Source organism: Lingula anatina, chromosome 4 (genome assembly GCF_051362555.1).
Source record: "Lingula anatina isolate TDL-2025a chromosome 4, LinAna3.0, whole genome shotgun sequence".
NCBI classification, from domain to species: Eukaryota; Metazoa; Brachiopoda; class Lingulata; order Lingulida; family Lingulidae; genus Lingula; species Lingula anatina.
The window spans coordinates 16,793,440-16,813,715 of record NC_141770.1 but is presented as its reverse complement, the minus strand read 5'-3'; the positions used below and the strand labels follow the sequence as shown (position 1 = coordinate 16,813,715).

The 20,276-nt window shown below is 35.6% G+C and overlaps 2 protein-coding genes across 2 annotated transcripts; one reads left to right on the top strand and one right to left on the bottom strand.

The window, feature by feature from the left end:
* Positions 1–453: 453 nt before the first annotated feature.
* Positions 454–20,161, bottom strand: LOC106177983 (uncharacterized). The gene is made up of 12 exons (XM_024077277.2): positions 20,079–20,161; positions 19,836–19,873; positions 19,611–19,692; positions 18,696–18,774; positions 18,110–18,245; positions 17,594–17,676; positions 10,044–10,107; positions 9,615–9,756; positions 7,154–7,266; positions 4,935–5,047; positions 4,047–4,337; positions 454–3,598 (listed from the first exon to the last, which is right to left on the bottom strand). The coding sequence occupies exons 3-12, from the start codon at positions 19,688–19,690 to the stop codon at positions 3,461–3,463; spliced, it is 1,239 nt and encodes a 412-aa protein (XP_023933045.2). The 5' UTR covers positions 19,691–19,692; positions 19,836–19,873; positions 20,079–20,161; the 3' UTR covers positions 454–3,460.
* LOC112042508 (uncharacterized) lies at positions 11,588–17,508 on the top strand. Its single transcript, XM_024077137.2, has 4 exons — positions 11,588–12,285; positions 13,368–13,516; positions 16,113–16,346; positions 17,074–17,508. Exons 1-4 carry the CDS (start codon positions 11,687–11,689, stop codon positions 17,364–17,366), a joined length of 1,275 nt encoding a protein of 424 aa, XP_023932905.2. The 5' UTR covers positions 11,588–11,686; the 3' UTR covers positions 17,367–17,508.
* Positions 20,162–20,276: the final 115 nt, after the last annotated feature.

Below are 20,276 nucleotides of genomic sequence, written 5' to 3'. Positions count from 1 at the left end.
TTGTATCGTGAGTCATGAAATGATATATAGTTTAACATCCGGGTATGTTTCTTGTCTCTCATTGCCACCATTTTTAAAGGCGATAGAAATATATATGAGCGAGAAAACGGCGATTTTCAAGACTTAGTTGGAGAAAGTAAAATCAAGATGGCGGCTCCTCGCTACGGTAGGGACCTGCGAAGGGATACTGTTATTGAAATGATTGAAAATCAGGACTTTGAAGAGAAGTTTTCATGTGACAGTAACGTTGATATTCATTTATTTATGATATAAAGGATGATAGAAATATATATGAGCGAGAAATCAGCGATTTTCTAGACCTAGCTGGTGAAAGTAAAATCAAAATGGCGACTTCTCACTACTGAAGAGGCCTGCGAATGAATACTGTTATTGAAATGATTGAAAACTACGACACTGATAAGGTGTTTTCGAGTGACAGTGATATAGACAGTGGGGATGATATTCCTTTATTCATGATATAAGTTTTAAAGATGTTTTTGTCATAGATGGTGTAAAAATTTGACTTCTATTCAGCTCTGGCCACGATGTTCAGGTGAGCTGAAAAGCTGGTATACCTGATAGCAAAACGATCATAACTTGAAAATTGATAGAGATAAATTGCTGAAATTTCCTGAATTGAAAGTTACTATAATTGACATCATCCCTGTGAATTTTCAGGCAAATGTATAAAAAATAAAAAATTGATGTGCATAAGATAAATCAACTTTGTTTTATTTTACCCATTACCAAATGAAAATGTAGTTTTTAACCGGCTATAACTTTTGATACTGCATGTTAAATTTAAATGTAATTCTATTTTCATTTAGCCTGAAATATTGGCTTTTTAAAAATGTATACTTTGTATGGGTAATAAAGGCAAACAAACAAATTATGACCAATTTACTGAGGTGACCCGGCTTTTCAAGGCTAGCTCACAGAATTAATTGGGCACAGCAGAGCTTTATGGGTCAGCATTAACTGGATCCTATGGGGTTAAGTTTCTTTTTCATATTTTTTCTCTCCCTATTTAGGCATATTATTATTCTGACCAAGTGTTGTTCCTGATGACGTAGGTTTACAAAAACTGGAGTCTGGGAACTACACTTGGTCTTATCTTGGTCGCGCAGCGACCTCTATCGTGGTCTTTGTTTGTTGGTGTTTTAAGTAATTGTAAGTTACTTCTATATAATATAGGTCAATTATGTTGAATATGGTGGGAAGTGTTACCAACTATTACTTAGACAATAAAGGCATATTATTATTCTGACCAAGTAATGTTCCTGATGACGTAGGTTTACAAAAAAAATCGAAAGCTGACATTCTAGTCGACCAGTTCAGTTCGGTCTTCACCCGTAATTACCATGCCATCGGTAATTCCCCAATTATGACAGGAAAGCGAGTAGAGACATGCCAGTCTTAGTGAAAGGAGACCCAGTGTACATGGCACCCTTTCCTGGAGCCAAGCAATGATCATCATCACTCTCCAAGATCCTATTATATAGTAGAATACAAGGGATGAAACTACGGAAGGTACCTGCGCTTATCAAACTACAGAGCAAATGAAAGAAACCCAAAGCCCAAGATATTGGATATTCCCATACCAGCTACCAAAAAAACACCAAAGAACTAGCTACCCAAGAAACTCCAAAGAAAGAACCAGATCCAAAGATAGTTTATACAGACCCAGTATGAAGGCCAAACCAAAGCAAGTTAATACCCCATTAGTGAAAACTTGATTGAGTCAAAAAAGACTCATTACACATGATCAAAGGTGATATCCTTTTCAAAGGGCAGTCATTATCTAAAGCTCACATGATTATATTATTAATAAACAATTTTAAAACATAACCTTTGAAAACAGTACAGGGTTCCAAACAACAGTGAGGGAGTGCTTTTTTCATATTTGCCAGTCGCTTTGGTGGCGTATGCAAGAATTGGGATTAGCACCTCTGTGCAGATGACACCGAAGACTGAGTCAGTGTGTTCGGAAGTTTATGGCGCTGGGTTATTTACCCTTGCCACTGCTACGCCAAAACTTCCGAATGCACTACAATGCTAGTTGGACAAGACAATACATACTACATTAATTCTAGCTCAGAGAGTACTAGCTAGGACAGTATTAGTTCAGACAATTCTTAAAGATGGATTGGAGGTTCGAGAGCAAGTCTGTACTGAGTATTAACTTTGGGCGTCCTTGTAAGCACAGAACATAGCAGTTAGAAAGATGTAATGTACATTGAACAGAGACATGCATGTCAAAAGTCAGTCACTAAAATTTACGCTGCAGAAAAGGAATTGACACTTGTGTGTTGTTTTTTGAAAAGTTGTCTCCAATCAGAAATCACATAGTACGGCCATGAAAGATGGGGAATACTATACAGAGAGTAACACAAGCAGTTATCAAACTACTGATGACAAAGACAGACTTTAAGACGGTCATTACAGTTTTTTTTCCTTTTATGATATGGTAATGTATCCTTGGGAAAGCAACAAATAGCACATCAATATATTAGGAAAACTGGGGTTGTGGGTCTGCCTGTGAACTGTTTATGCAAAACAATGTACAATGTGATGAATTGTCAGATTATTTTCCATTTTGTCACTCCAAAAGTAAGCTTAAATTTTGAATTCAAGATATCAAATTTTAAACTGTACTCCTATTTGCAAATAGGAATGTTGCACCCTATGGAATAAGGGTATCCATTTTTGACATAATACAGTTACATAGTAGCTGAAGCAAAGCAAGGCTGCCTAAGCTTTTTTTTTCTTCTTTTTTCTACAAATAGATGGTAGAAAAACAGATCATAATCAGCAAATTATGCCATTGGCGCAAAAAAGACTGTACTAGGTAACTGTATTATTCCGTTTCATTCCATATAATACAATGACTTACAAATAATAACAATAATCACGGTATATAATACAAACATTTGCTCGGTAAGTGTGTATTTGTACTGGGTTATCAATCACTCATTGAAATAATCCGGACTTGCATAGTATACCTCACATCCTACATTGGTCTAGTTTTTAAGTAAGAACAACATCCTCTATGCTACCTGATATATAAGGCTTAACAGTCTGAAGATTCATGGGACTCGACTATGGTGCTATAAATGAATTCACCTCATATTTTTTAAATAAAGCTTGATATTAAATCAGCGATGCCATAGTTGATGACCTATCCTTTCATTCTGTTATATCTTGATTGTACGTTACCTACTCACATCATATTTCTAGTATAATTTCAATATCAATGTGAGTACTTCACATACACACAGTGCCTTTCCACTACATGATCACTAGCCACAAATATCTCCACAGAATTACTGGCAAATATAAAAATATCTTCATTCATAGAGTGTATTTTTAACATTTGTTCTCGTCTAGCTTAAGAGTCTCTTTTTACCTATAGCACCATGAAGTACTAGTACATCTCTGACTAACGAGAGTGGAGCCACTGCTACCTCTTCTCTTGTTGAAGTCTTTGAGCTTTAAACTTGGAGACTCTCTTCTGTGGCTGTAAGGGAGTGGGGTCTTGAACCTCTGTGGTATTGGACGTGGATAAACTTGACCTTTCTATCACAGACCCTGTGAATGCCTGGATCACAAAAGGGTTAAAAACTTCAAACTCATAAAACTAACAAACACAATGGTTTTGGTTGTCCATGTTTGACAAATCAAAAATCAATTGATATTGTTTTTGCATTAAGGAAATATTATTATTTAGCAAAACTTTAAAGTTGTTAAAAATAGCCCTGTCAAATTCTTGTTGTCTGAGCAAGATAACCTGAATGTGCTAGACTGTGGGTCTTAACACAGTGGAAGTCATTTTTCAAACAGCTTCATTCAAAAACTTATTTTTATTAAAGTATTCAAGTTTTTTTTACAGTTTATCAAACATCAGAAGAGCCCTTCTTGCTTTAAAATCCACTTAAACAACCAATTCGAACTAAAGCATGTTCACATTTGTTAAATGTTTCCTTAAAATCTTCACCCTCATGCAAGTGCGAAAACTCAAGCACCCAACTTACGGCTTTGGAACTTACTTGAGGTGTGTTTGCTGGTTTCAATGCAGGGTTCTGTGTCTCGACATCTTGACATGTGACATCTGACACAGGACCAGGACTACATATAGTCTGAGATCTTCCCTGACTAGTGTAGTCTGTGGGGTGACCAGGGTTACTAGCTTTAAGGATAGACTTGGGTTGGTCTAATGGAGAAGACGAGGCAGCAAACTGCAGGTAGATATCTCTTGGGCTGTTGATTTTGCTCTTTGGCTTTTGGGCATCGTCATTTTCTTCTTGACTGGAGTTTGATGTGGTGGAGTGGACTGTATCCTTTTGTATAGAAAAAAAAAAAAAAAAAAAAAATATATATATATATATATATATATATATATATATATATATATATATATATATATATATATATAAATAAGAGTGAAACTAGAAAGAAAAAAGTGGCAAATTACACAAGCAGGTAAAATCCAATAAAAACCTAAAAAAATTTCTCCAGTTTTGCAATGTTTACATAGTGACAGACTTCCTAAACGATACCAATGAATAGTATATTGTTTTTAGGACTAGTCAGACATTAATGTGTAGACTTAAAAGTATAAATGCTTGGGTATTGTGGAGTTATGACTAAGAGTGCATTCCCAGAGATTTAGATCGATCCATCCGGATCGACCTAACTCCATGGGGGTTCACGCTAAATAGCAGTCAGCCTAGCGCGCACGACAGTTTATTACCCCCTTACAGCTTTATGTAGGCAGGACAGACGCTTAAGCCGGCTAAGCTGACAGTAATCTAGTGAGACTCCCCACTGGGATAGATCGATCTAAAATCTGTGGGAATGGGATCTAATTGTTAAAAATGTTAATACCCACCATGTTCCCAGTACTGCCAATATAAATCAAACATAAAACCACTTACCTCTTTTGCAGTATGTTTGAAGAAAATAGTTTTCCTAGGACTGTTAGATTGTGCCTCCGATGCCTCATCATCTGATTCTGTTTCTTCATTTATGTCTGCGGTACTGCTACTTCCTGCCAGAAACAAAAGTGAAAGTACTCTTAAGTTCCAAAAATTCGTACCGGTACAATTACTTTTTTCAAGATTTTTTCTCCAGACAGTACACCTTTTTTTCCACACGGTTTTCCCAATGGTACACCTTTTCTGCTAGTATAATTATTAATTTTTCCAATAACTCCCACACGGAACAATTATTTGGCATCTAACTTATCCCCTGGAATTTTTGACAAGCTGAAAGACTTAGTCTAGTCTGACGCTAGTGCATTGAAAATACCGGGGTGCCAAGTCCATGACTACTTGTATACTCAGTGCTTTGCCCTTTACTGAACTTTTCCTCAAGAAAGTAGGTCACACATTGATACAAGTAAGTCTTGCCCTGAACATGCATTTTTAGCCTCCATGCAATGTTTTAGCATTTAAATCTACAAGCAGTTTTTTTTATTTTTAAAGCAAGTGCTGAATGCAAGTCTTGTGATGGGTATTTTAAAATTGCCCCTACAGATGATAGCATAAAATGACTAGCATGAGGCATTGTAACGATGTAGTGTGTTAGTTGAGATTGTTTTATACTGCTACCGGTAGATGTCTCCATAAGTAAAGTATAGTCCGGTGTGTAAGTTTGAATCTCTCCTGTGATTGGTAACTTAAAGGTAAAACTGTTCATTGTGTTATTGGTTCCGATTGGTAAACGTGTACTATCTGATCATGTATATAAGGTGTAACTTGAAATAAATTGGCCTCTTTGGTCTGCTCTTTGGGATCTCTTTTGGCCTTTAGAACCAGCTCTTGGCTTTTTCTTGGTTTTTTGACTCTGAGACACCAGTAAGTACATTGTTCTCTGTACCTTCATAAGGCACTCGGCCACGAAGGCGTAACAGCATGCCCAGTCTGTAACTGTTCGGCGCCAGGTAGTCTTGGGCCTTCCTCTCTTTCTTTTGCCAGGTGGTGTCCATCTCAGAGCTACCTTTGGTACTCAGTTCTCGTCCATCCTAAGTACACATGGGACGAAGAGGAATGATGATGATGATGAGTCTGTAACTAGTTTGTAATGACAAAAGGCATCTGGTGGTGCATCAGAAATAAAAGTACAATGATAATGTACTGACCATGATAAAAAACCAGAAATCCACTGACCATGATAAAACACCAGAAATCAACTAACCATGATAAAAAACCAGAAATCCACTGGCCATGATAAAAAACCAGAAATCCACTGACCATGATAAAAAACCAGAAATCCACTGGCCATGATAAAACACCAGAAATCAACTAACCATGATAAAAAACCAGAAATCCACTAGCCATGATAAAAAACTAGAAATCCACTGGCCATGATAAAACACCAGAAATCCACTGACCATGATAAAAAACCCAGAAATCCACTGACCATGATAAAACACCAGAAATCCACTAGCCATGATAAAACACCAGAAATCCACAGACCACGAGAAAACACAGTAAGTACACTGACCACTATAAAATACCAGAAGTCCACTGTTTCTAATTCCACAGCAAGAGGGTTGTACTCCCTACACGGAAGTTCATTGAGTCTTTTGAGTCATTTAGTCTCTTTTACAGACAGTACACATTCTTAATTAATATTTTCACGGATCACCTACATATCTTGACTTTCCTCGTCCCAAATGTGCACATAAAATATAGCACAGTTGCTAAGCTTGCTTATGCAAAGACTCGGTGAACCATTGATGATGCATGTGCAACTTTTCCACTTATGAGCTATGCTATATAGTCTGTACCCATGTTGTTATGCCCAACACTACAATGCATGCGACATGCCACAATATCATTTCACACAATGCTGTAGCTCTCACTTCAATTCTGTGAATTTTTATGGCATTAATTCACGTGAAATGCTTCTTTGACATGTCAATTGTATTGCTTTTATTTCTGAAAGAAGAGGATATACTTTCCCCATGTAACTGAAACTTATTTCCAATGTCAGGCTTTGGTGTCACAGCCCAGATGGACGACTACTCATGTTACAATATGAACTGACACTGTACACATATCTATCCATCCATCCATCCATTCATCTAAAGACAGTAGTGTCTGCATAGTTATACAAAAGTAATGTGTGTAGCAACCAAGCACTTTCCTACCTTCACTGGTGCTCCCAGCTAATTGTAGTTTCTCTTCATCTTCCCATTTTATGAGTCTGCTCTTTGCTCTGCTTTCTGGAGGTTTCCCATCACCATCCTCATCATCTGACAGTCTAGAAAAAATATTTAATAATCACAAAAACATCTGTATCTGGAAAATGCAAACACAAAATGGAATACTACTAGCAGACCTGAATCCTTTAACTACAAATCAGTTTTAGATAAATCTACAAATCTAACTTTAGATATAGTTTCTTGTTTTAACAATATCAAAATACACAAGGCTGGATTTTACTCACTATTTGGCATTAGCATTGATTTTGCAGATTTAATGACATAATTTCATATGGTTTGCAAGTTTAATCAATATATTCCAACAAATTTAAAAGAATCTGGGAGATAAAACACGTTAGGTGTGTAGGGTTGGCTGCATGTAACTAGTATATTTGGCATGACTTCTCTGCTTATTATCATATTTTAATTCACTTATTACTCATTTTTTATTTATTCAATGAATATTTTCTTTTGCTAATTTTTGTTCATTTTATTTCCTTATTTATTTTTGTAGATATATAGACCAACCAGCACAATGAAGGAAGGAAAGACTACTTGAATCAGGTGAGTACCATTCATGGTGCTCAGCTGTAAGTGCTTTATTGCGAAATTTTATTTTCCTTGGGAAATGCTGAACTTATTCATTTTACCATTGCAGCCACCAAATTTTTTACAATCTATTCTGTAAAATTACTGCTTCCTCCTTCACAGGATACGGAAAATGTGCAGATTGTACACACTGTCTAGCCAAAGTCTCATAACACTTTACCATCACGGAGTACCCATTTCCCAAAACCGCACGTGGGTGTTACTCAATTTACATGCACATATGAACTTCCTGTCACAAAACAAGATATGGAAAATTACTTTAACTTAATTAAGATTACTACAAATGATTCCAGTAAAGGTTAAATGCTAATATGAACCTTGTATTTCTCATGGCACAGCTTGTGGTTTACAGGAAAAGTGTCTTTTCCTGTCACTGAATGAAATATGGAGCTAAACTAGTTACTTCGCTCCTTTTATGCTTCAGTTGTCAACAGATTTTGCACACCATTGTAATGTGGCTTTATTTCAGTGAACAACTAACATTGAGCAGTCTTGTAGTATTTATAAAACATTGCAGCTCATGGCAACTAATATTGCCAAGTCAACTTAGTCAAGTCTGCCATCTGAATTCAGACAGAGAACAAGCTAAGTCCAAAATCCCTACAAAATATCCACTGTATCAAGGTATCAATTGCTTAAGCTCTGAATGGACACAAAAGGCTTGTCCCTTAAACTGTTCAGTACATGAAGAAAATCAAACAATTTAAAATTGCACGTTATTAAAACAACGCTCAAATTTGAACATCTGCATGGTAAATGGAGGCCGGCTGACATGAATGCCCACCTCATGCAGCTCCTGGTCTCAGATGTCACACTGCTTAGATTTCACCTCAGTGGTGTTTTCACATGATACCACACACACACACACACACACACATATAAGATAATCCCAAGATATACTACATAGTAAACTTTGAGTAAACCTTGCATATTCCATAAAACTATAACTACAATAAATGGCAAGACATTTAATTTTTCTATAGAATTTTTTTCTTATGGGAATGTCAATGACAACTAACTTTGGCATTTAAAAAATTCTTAAGCGATCATTTCCCCCATGGTAGTCTGGTCATGCCTCAAACATCTTCACATGGGTGTGTATTTCCATCACTACATACATGAATGTCACATGGGATGTCTGGGTGGCATGCATTTCCCCCTTACCCTCCTTCCTTGTAACTCTACACACTCCAGCACTTCAACCTCACCAATATACGGTAATGACTCAATCATTTCAAAGGAGAAAAATTGTGAATTTTACATGATTTCAGACATAATTTTTTTAATAAGAACATTTACTGAGTGGTAGCAACAAAATGGAAAAGCAGCTACTCTAAAAGTTCTATTTTATACAGTGAAACTACCACAAATTCTACAAAAAAAAAAAGAAGATTTTTTACTACTTCAAAATTATGTTTTATGAAAGACTGATCATATTTGCCCATTGAGCAGATGGAGCCATTTCTGTACTTAGTCAACACTTATGTACTATCCCCATTGGATTACAAGCTTATTCACACTAAAGGTATGTTAAAAAAAAGCTACAAAGACAGGATGACAACAGAACTGAAATTTGAATCAGTAATCAGATATATTTACAATTTTGTGAAAATGTTCCATCATCTCTATTTCCCACAGATTCCAAATGCCCATTTTTTATTTTAGAATGACTAAAAAAGGGCATTCAGCCAATTTCCTTTATAAGCACACCAAAGTTTCCATTTTTTAAATATTACTTCAAACTGATGAGATAAGATTCCCCTGCCATAAGAGTATCTCAGCAATTCCCTACACATACCTATTCATCTCATTATTCCTGGCCTCTTGCATCTCCAGCTCATCAAGGTGCCTCCACAGGTCTTCATTAACCTGGTCTTCCTGCTTGGCTGCTGCTTCGCGTTTCTGCTGGTGATACCTCCGTACATTCTTTCTGTGTTCCTCTGAGAATAACATTTTTCATAATTATTTAAGATATATTCACCAGACCAGTATGAAGAAAAATTTGAAGCAAATTAAGAAATTTGTTTATCATACATATCATTCCACCACTTAATGGCATAGAGGGCATGGTATCAGTCTGAGCTCAACTGATGAGATTTTGATTTAGTTTCAATTCTTTTCAATAATCAAATACAATGTATACAATATATATATTTATATATACCTTCATTTTCAAATGGCAAATTAGCTTAAAGATTAGCAATGGCTTAATTGAAAGCAATTATACCTTTCCATTTCTTTTCCTCTTCTTCATCATACACCTCCCTGATTTCTCTATGATCAAGACTTTCCTAAGATGAAAAAAAGGCAGCAATCAGTTACTTTCAATAACAACAGGGTGCTATAATACAAGTCCATATTCATTATTGGATAAAAAAAAACTTTCAGAAAATTGGAAAAAAGAAAAAACCTTGAAAAATCAAAATTTCAATTCAAAAGTATAGCAAAACTTGTATAAACTGAAAAAAATGTTGAAGTGGAAGTCTACATCAGATAACTTAACAAAAATTTTTTATTCTTGAAAACATAGACGAAAAACAGGCATAGAACTAATTTTTGCACAGACTAGCTTGGCAACAGCTTCACAAAAAACTCTAAACAAGCAGTGTTTCAGTACTTCACATAAGTAAGCAGAGTGATCTAATCATTAGGTTGGCCTTACATTAAAGATTTGCCCCACAAAAAAATACAACTTTTTTCTGGGGTAAACCACTCCTGGGTTGCACACAATTCAGAACTGTGTGAAAACATTTGACAAGTGGCCAGGTATGTTTATAAGGGGGTCAAAACTTGGATTATTTTTGGTTACATAATTCATCGCATGTATTTGTTCAAACACAATCAAAAAGTTCAACAAGCTGTAATTTACGTACTTTTAGGTGAAAAACAGGTGCTTAAATCAAGTGAATGATTTCCAGAAACCATTTTGTCATTTTCATAAGGTCAATATTTTTATAGTTTCAAGGAAGTGATGTCTTGCACACGCTGCTTTTTTTTAAACTAAAATTTTAACCAAAAGGTTTCTGTATAAATCTCTATAAGAAGCTTGAATAATCAGCCTAAACTGACCACTTAAATAAATTAGTACAAAATTTAACAGTGTTATTTGTTGATTTTTTCTGAACCGTGTTGAGGTAATGCAGACAACTTATTTCCTTATTGCCAGAATAACAAATAAGGGGGCAGAATGATAATAAGCTCACAAAGCCTACATATGGCATCCCCCGTAACAGTGTTTTAAACATTTCATACTTCTCTAAATGAAATATTTATACCTCTAATTAATCTGTAGTTATTATTTTTTAATTGCTGTTTCTTTTAAATACCAGAAAACAATTGACTATGCTTTTTTGGTAACTTTGAACATCAGTTACGAAGAATCTAAGATTAAAATCTGCAATCAGATATCACTCTTAAGCCCTGGCAAATCAAGTGAAAAGTCATGTTCCAAAAATATTTCAAATATTTTGATGTAAAAATCTGAAACTACAGGCACTTGACGAGGCAAAGAGGCAGAAAAGGGTTGTAAAGGGGAAAATTCAGATGGTTTTCTTCAATTCACAAATACAGTAACTTGTTGCTTACCAAAAATTTTTATTTCATGCTATTTCCAAAAATCTTAAAGTAACAAATGCCTAAATTTCATTTTTCAAACTAAAAATTTTTACTGAAACTAAGAAGATCGGTTATCCCTCCTTAGCTGTAAATATAAATGTAAAATTTGCAAAATGGATATTACCATGGCAAACCCCATTTCATTAGTCATTATGATGAAATACCTGTTAAAACATGGTACAAAATCTTCACATTTAACAGATTCCTTACCACAAGTTACATCACTGGCACTGGGAACTTCAAATTTATTACAAAATGCAGTTTTTTTGGCTAACTTGTGGCTGCCAAAGAGAAACTGGTCTCTTTTTAGCTCTCTTTCTGATATGCCTTCATCCAGCAACTTTTGAGGAGGTGGACATTGAGTTGATTGGATCAGGGTATGATGAATCAGATTATGATGACCTTAACAACAACTTTTTATATGGAAATGAAGATGGATTGAACTTGGATCCCAGCAAAAGTTATCCAGTGATTCAAAATTTAAAAAGTTTGCCTAAGGCCAAAGTGGAAGAGGCAAAAAACAAGGCTAAGAATGGTCCCCGAAGAAAAGACAATACAGGCAGCGAAAGTTTTAAAAACTCTGGTGAAATTTCTTCAGACAATCTCGGTAAAGACTGGCTTGGACAAGGAGTTGCTGAGGATCCTTTCCACTTAACAGACAGAACACAACAGCATGACAGCAAGAAGGGTAAAAAGAAGGACAATGAAAAACAGTCAAAAGACAAGGCCAAGAAGGCCATCCAGAATGATGGTGTCACTGACAAAAACAATCTACGCCACTATGTTACTGTTGATATGCGGGGAGCAGCATGTTGTCCAACTCAAAGTTGTCAGAGCACTTGTTCAACTACCAGGTAAGAATGCAATATCACTGTCCCCTAATTATCTAGTGTCCCATTCCCAATGAAAGCGTCATTCAACATAGATCGTTCCAACTTTAATTTGTTTGGTTTTGTAAATAAATTGTCAAATCCTACTTTTTCAGTAAATGAAAAAAAAATACACCTGGAGAGCATTTACAAAATTTAAGTTAAAATCATAAAGAATTAAGCAAACAGTATTCTTTCATACATTAAAGGCATACTGGATGAAAAATATTTAAAAATAATATCTATTGATTTCTTCAAATGGATTTTTGTACAGATTATCTAATGAGATATGAAAACCTTACATGGCAACCTGTTTGTCAGATTTTTTCTCTTGCAGAAACTAAAAACCAGAAATTAGCATACTAGTAATTTACTGGAATTTAGTGGTAAAACATTTATATGATTTTACCACTTGCTAAGGGTGGTAAAATGTTTTCAAAATGCACTCACCCGATGGAAAGTGCTTTGCCTTCAAAGAAAAGTGCCCGACCTTCTAAATGTCTCAGTACACATAAAATATGTAATATTCATCATCTTACACAGCTCAGTAGTTGTGACAAACATGCAGTTACTATCAGTTAGATGTCTAAATCACTGATAAAACAACTTGATAACATGACACCCACCTCTTTTTCTTAAAGAAAAGATTAGCACTCAAACATTGAAGCCTTTAAAAATTCTAGAAAAGACCCACCTTGGCCCAGCAGAACCATATCTTTTAACTTTAAAATTACCCAAATTGCATGTTTTGGAAAGATTTCCCAGCAGAAGGGGACCCCCCAACTCTGCAGCCCTAGTTTTACAGTACCATGTACTGATGGATCAAATAAACCTTGTTGAATCCAAGTTGGCTTTTGTAAACTGAATTACTTCCAATTCATTTTCTCACTGCACATTTTTATTAAGTTACCCTTTTTTCCCTCCAGCTTTATTGATGTAGACATAACTGTTTTAAAGTTTAAGTTGGTCTTTATGTTTCAAACCTCTTCTTGATATGAAAGCAAATTATTCTCTTATACACACACTCACTCATAATTACGACTTAATTTTGAAAAAATATATTTCAGCTCTTCTCAGGCCATCTCTGACCAGTTACGCCAGCTGCGCAGCGATGTTCAGTTTTCTGTGAACTCTCTGTCCATGGACCTGAGGAAACAACTAGGGCAGATGCAGAAGCAATTGCTGGCAGGAATAGCTCATAATAACTACAGGCCAGGTAAGACAAATGAATATATTAGAACAAAAGCAACTTTTTACCCATTGTAATACATATAACTTATCCGTACAAACAACTGGTCATAATTAAGCTCTGGTTGATCAGAAACAAGATGGCTGCAAAAACCAAGTTCTCCTCAGGTGACAACAAAACTGTTCTCAGTAATGCTGGTTCAACCTCTCATTATAAGACCCAGCTTTGTGGGCCATTGGATTCATATCAACTCCTCATTGGCAGCAAATGCAATGGACTGACCCTTATTGCCATTCCCTGGGCATAAAATGCTGTTCTCTTTATATCTTTATCTAAGAGCCCCATGGAAAGGCATATGGGTATACACACACATATACGCACGCACACACACACACACAATAATAATAATAATAATAATAATAAGTCGGGTATATTTCCCTTTCTTGGTGATCAAGTGTATGGGTGGTAATGGCTGAAATTTTTCTTCTTTCAAGATGCCAAATGAAAGTCTGAAACATTTGGTCCTCCCTGTCCTCTTCTTAACTTGCCACATTCCCACAGTTGTGACACAGTTGGATACCATTTTCTCCTGCATCATTGGGGGGGGGGGGGGGGGGGGAGATAGAATGCATTTTGGGGCAAGTAATTTGCAGAACAGGATTTCAATTTAGAATAACTCCTGGCTATATTCGATTTAAAAAAGTGTTTATACCTTTCTGCCACAAGTAGTTAACAACTATTAACCATTAAATACGTGAAAGAGAGAGAAAAGACTTGTAACACAGAACTTCAACAGCTGGGAAAATCTTAAACTTTTCTTGCCTCGCTTGACCCTGGCAATGGGACATCTTCCAGCATTAACCTCACTGGGGTGAACTTAACAGCTGGGAGGTTAACTTAAAGAAAGAATGCACATCTTTCATATGTAACTTCTCTTGCCAATTCACAAACTTACATACATGCTCATGGACACAAACATCTAGGTTTATTCTACCACACAAATTTACTTGTCAAATGCATCTCAAGCCAGCAGGGCACTTATGGTGGAGATCAAACAACAGTTTCTGAAAGGTTAAACCAACAAAACCACATATCTACCTCGACTTGACAAAGATCTTGCCAGAACATTAGCTTATGTTCACTGATTCATACAAATGGCAAATCATTTGTGAGTGAAACTGTGATTTGAGTGTGCTGCCAGATCATCTATCCAAATTCTATACCACATCAAGATCTCTCACCAACATACAGGTTTTAACCCAAAATGGTATCACAAAGGCATAAATCATGTTGTGCATACAAATATGAACTAATATCCATGTACGGAATCATGTCAATTAATGCCGAGGTGAGCATCTGCACAAAACACCAATAAGAATAGTTTTACTAAATCACATCCAAGATTAATCTTTGGAAAGCAAACACATTTTATCCCCCCCCCCCCACCCCCACCCCCACCCCCTGAGAAGCAAAATCTTACAAATCCCAGTATATTTGTATACAGTAGTATACATGTTTACTGGGATTTGTAAGATTCTGCTTCTTAAAATTAAGATTAAAATGTTTTAAAATTTTATCCAGATCAAAATTAAATGAAACTTGGGTCCCCACTAACTCAAAACATCTGTCCAATCATATGGTATTCTCATTTTTTTCTTAGTCAATAACCTACACTTTACGTCTTAAATCAGTTCAACCAGATGAAATGTTTCCCTCTTACTGGGTTATTTTCTTTAAAGACAACATAACAAAACATAAATTTAAATATTAAATGTGGAGTTGTCCCAGAAATTAAGGGTTATTTTTCATGAAAGTGCGTCAACACTTCTTAGACAGAAACCCTACTTTAAGCAATTTTTTCTTGATTTATATTTAAGTTAATGAGTGCTTGGCAATCTGACTACAAGAAATCTATGAGAAAATAGAAGAAGTAAAATGTAAACATATAAGGAGAAGAAAATTGCAACAGACCCAGCAGGAACAAATTACCAGCGTTCAACTTGAAGGTCAATGGAAAAAATGAATCTGGAACACACCTACTAGTAACTACACTCCAGTTGTTGTTAATAAAATTATGTATCCTGCCCAAATCCTACTTTGATTTACTTCCAAGATTTACTTTTTTTCTCGCCATTTGTACCAATCCTTACTTCGTAAATTTAAAACTGCTTATATACTAAAGCAAGAGATTGGTGTAACAGAAATGAGAAAATAATGAAATACAGTAGACTCCTCATAACTCTGACACTTTGGACCAAAACATCTGTTCAAATTTTGCAAAGTTTCAAGCTAGGTAATATCAAAGAGAAAAAATACCATTCCAGACTACATACCATGAGATTTGTTGAGATCAACTATAATTCAAGTTATAAGGCTTATCTGTATCTTAGATAAACCATAGTATACATGACAGTCACCAGGACTAAGTCTCTGGACCTTGAGACCAATTCACTACATGTAGGCTGTATCCCTACACTTATATCAGCTAATGAAAATAAAGTATTTTAAACATGTATTTGTGTTCACCAATGTGTCACACTTATAAAACTGTATGGAAACATATCTACTAATAACATAAAATTTGTATTTTTAACTTCTATATGATTTATAAAACATTTTCCAGATCTGAACACAGCAGCCCAGAGTGGCAGTCAACCACAGGTGGTGTTTTCGCCCTGCCCCCCAGGGTTCACGCCATTCCAGACTTCTTGTTACGTGTTCGAGTTGCATCAGACAGACTGGGTGTCAGCTAATAAGATGTGCAGAGACCTTCATGCTGCGAACCTCGTCAGTATTGAGTCCCAGGCAGAGCAGAATTTTCTCAAGAATCACATCAAGCGGAATAAATTGAAACCAGGTACAGAATTCTCTGTTAGCTACCACTCAGGCTCTGTTTGATATCTGTGTATGTGCAAGAGTGTCTTTAGGCATTTCAAAGGAATTTGTTCACAGCAAAATTGGTGCAATATACAAACTGATGCAAGTTTATAACTGCCAAACCCATTTAGTTCTATGACCATATTTGTAAACTGGTGCATTCATAGTTAATTTTTCCAACTGAAACCAATGTAAATCAATTTTATCCTTTCCCCAACATCTCAGGGTTTACTTTTTTAATCTTTTCCTATGATTTCTATAAATAAATTAAATCATGTTTGTTTGTTTTTTTTGTTTGTTTGTTTGTTTTTTTTTTTTGCATCACAAAAAAACTTCTATATATTGAAATTCTTCTCTATATTAAAATGATGAAACCATCTTGAGGGAAAATCCAATTTCTGAATACTTGAGTTTTGTGCCAAAAGGCGAGCTTAGTAATATGTACCTCCCCTACTCAATGTAAATGTCATCAGTTCTATATGAACTTCTGGAAACTTGAAGTTGACTTATATTTGTTTAGTCTTGCTATCATAAATTAATATCTTTATGCAAATAAAGCACACTTCAATATTGAATCTTTATTCTATAATATACTAGTCACTGTTACGGTATCTAGTTTCAAATACCAAATAGTCTCTTAAACCAGAGTGTTTTAAACATTAAACATAATGGTCAAATGCTCAATTTATATTCATTCCATGTTTTAGAAATCCCATACAAACACTGGGGATTTTGGACCAGTGGTACCGACCTGGACAAAGAGGGGGTGTGGATATGGCATGGCACAAAGAGACCTGTCACATTCTCAGCATGGGGCGGCAATCAGCCAGATAATAACTACTGTCGCTTACCAGAAGGGTGTATGCACATGGTAGGCTCATATGATTTCAAGTGGAACGATCTGCCTTGCTTTATCAACCTGAACAGTTTCATCTGTGAGCGGCCACAGAGAGGGGTGATTAACCTGATGGAGGAGACTTTGACTAAATATCGCAAGTGACCAGGTGTTGACAGTACACATTCATGGTGATGCAACTGTTCTACATAACACCATTTTATGGTTCAATCAAGAATGTTTTTAACGATGTCAAGAACATGTTCAGGACGGTATATTTTAAAACCAATTATCAATTTCCAAAAGATATATTGAGATATATTTTGTGCAACAGAGATTAGTAACATCAGGCAGAAAGAATAATGATTACAAATTAATTTCTTCATCTATACCTGTGCTACATCTCGAGTAAAATGTCTCCTCGATTCCAAAAGTTTTAATTCTTCAGAAAAGTCCCCCAGACTTTTGTCTACAGCTGAAAAATACAATTAGACTTGACATGTATTTTGCAAAGGATACCTCACCAAAACTCATGTCTTTATTGCTGATCACAAAGGCTTTTGTGTCATACATCAAAATTGGCGTAATTATTGTAAGTGTCCGTAATTGACATAGTTTCAATGCCTGCAACAGCTGATAGTTAATATTAATAATTTTAATATTTATTGCAGGGTATTTAACGTATTTGTAAATATGGAACCTCAGAAATATAATCATTTCAACAATAAATAGTATAATTTTCTTCCTTTTTCAAATAAATTACTTTAAAAATGTGTCAAAGTTTGCCTTCACTTACCAAACAATGTTTTAAAGGTACGTAAATATTGGAACTAAGTAGAGAATAAAAATTACGAATCCCAAGTCTTATGTACAGTTACTTCTTCATTCCAATTACCTCATGTTATTACCTGCAATTCTCCTGTCCACTATTTCTGAAGCCTCCTTGGCTGATCGCTCTGCAAACCAGTTATCTCCCAGCAGCACTAGTATCTCATTAGTGTGGACAAGCTGGCCTGGCATGAAGGCTACAGATGTGAAGGGAACCTGCACACAAAAATATTTATCTTAACATAATGGAATGAGATAGCCCAAACACTTCAATCAGCCATCTTCTGATGAAGCACAAATTAAAACTTGTTCATTAAACTACGTCATCAAGTTATATTTTAATTAACTGCCACATACTTGAAATTGAGTACCTCAAACTTTTCTGTATATATATTTTTATTTAGTCATTCTATTATTCACCAAATGAAATTTAATAAAAGTATCATTTTCATAAGTCAAAGTAACCCAACTTCAGCTTCTGACTAATAAATACATTTCTTAAGACATTGCTTGCAAGATGTACCAGTGGTGGCAACTTTATAGACCTTCTTCCCCCATCCCCCAAAAATGTATTACTTACTGATAAACAAATAAATTGTATGATTTAAAAATAAATAAATAAATAAATAAATAAGTCTGTGTGCTATTCTAAATATCCCTTATTACCATTATATCATGTGTAACTTTATCAGGTAATGTTGTCAAACGCTCCTTTAAAGCAACATAGTCATCTCTATACTTGTTCCTGGAAAGAAACCAAGTAAATTTTAATATTCGGCTACAAGTATTCTCTGCGTATAAATATGCATGCTAACTTGTTTGTGATTAGTGCAAAAATTTATGTATTAGCATTCCTACTTACATTTGCTAAAACATACTGTATATGTTAACGCATGAAAGATTGAAGTGTACATTTTCAACTGTGAGCAGTGTGGAACTTGAGGAAAGGAAAGTTTCATAAAAATTTAAGGGCCCCCACATCCCAGTGGATACACTAGCCAATCATCATGTTGCAATTATGTGCATTTATATCTTTATATAAGTGTTTCCACATAACAGAATGCATTAATAAGAGTGCATTCCCAGAGATTAAGATCGATCCATCCGGATCGACCTAACTCCCTGGGGGATCACGCTAAAACGCACGACAGTTAATTACCCCTTACAGCTTTCAGTAGGCAGGAAAGTCGCTTAAGCTGGCTAAGCTGACAGTAAACTAGTGAGACTCCCCACAGGGATAGATAGATCTAAAATCTGTGGGAATGGGGTCCAAGGGTGCATTCCCAGAGATTTAGATCGATCCATCCGGATCGACCTAACTCCCTGGGGGTTCACGCTAAATTGCAGTCAGCCAAGTCCGCACCATAGTTAATTATCCCCTTACAGCTTTCAGTAGGCGGGACAGACGCTTAAGCCATCTAAGCTGACAGTGATCTAGTGAGACTCCCCACAGGGATAGATCGATCTAAAATCTATGGGAATGGGGTCTATGAGTGCTACCACGTTGAACTTTGAGTTGCGTATGAAGTGTTTTAAAAGTTTTTGGGACACGCTGTAAAAATTACAATAACAAACCCTCACCACTGTTTAACCTTTTCCTGTATTTTCTGCACAGCTTTCTCAAGCTCTGCCTCAAGTCTAGCAACATGGGCTGGCTCCATATCTACACAGTGAAAGAGAAACTTGTATTAAAATTGTAGCTTCAATTCTTAGTTGGGGAAATTATTACACGTTAGGTGGTCATTGAAAATTTTGTACGGTATCTTTTTAATTTTATAAAATATGAAATAATCCAAATGTCCTTACCCTCACATGTCTAGGAACTGCAACTACGATTCAAATACCTAAGATAAAAGTATAAAGCAGATTTATGTTTTTCAAATCGCCAGGAATGCTAGTCTACTAGCTAAGTCTACGCAGATAAATTTTCAAGTTTTGGAGCCGGTCAGCAATTGCTGTTTGGAAAAATTCCACTCCACTATTAAAAAATTCTATGCAAAATTAATGTTTCAAACTTCGCTGAATCATCTTTGTACAAACAATATTTACCAGTCAAAAAGAAAGAAATGGCACAGCAGCAGCCGACAACACTCTCGTGCAATGTGCAGCTGCAATGTGCGACCATGCCAACGCTTACATCATGTAAAATGATTGAGATATTTTTTATACATACAACTGCGTGAATTTTTTCTGTACAAAGATACATTTTAGATGAATTCTTTTGTTTTTTTTTGTGTTGCATACACT

Bases quoted from the DNA above. Each gene is read 5' to 3' on its own strand.
- LOC112042508 (XM_024077137.2), top strand. From the start codon at position 11,687: ATGCAGTTTTTTTGGCTAACTTGTGGCTGCCAAAGAGAAACTGGTCTC. The intron at 12,286-13,367 runs GTAAGAATGCAA...AATATATTTCAG, and splicing joins AGCACTTGTTCAACTACCAG to CTCTTCTCAGGCCATCTCTG. The intron at 13,517-16,112 runs GTAAGACAAATG...AACATTTTCCAG, and splicing joins TCATAATAACTACAGGCCAG to ATCTGAACACAGCAGCCCAG.
- LOC106177983 (XM_024077277.2), bottom strand. From the start codon at position 19,690: ATGGAGCCAGCCCATGTTGCTAGACTTGAGGCAGAGCTTGAGAAAGCT. The intron at 4,338-4,934 runs GTAAGTGGTTTT...TCTATACAAAAG, and splicing joins TCAAACATACTGCAAAAGAG to GATACAGTCCACTCCACCAC. The intron at 3,599-4,046 runs GTAAGTTCCAAA...TTTGTGATCCAG, and splicing joins AACCAGCAAACACACCTCAA to GCATTCACAGGGTCTGTGAT.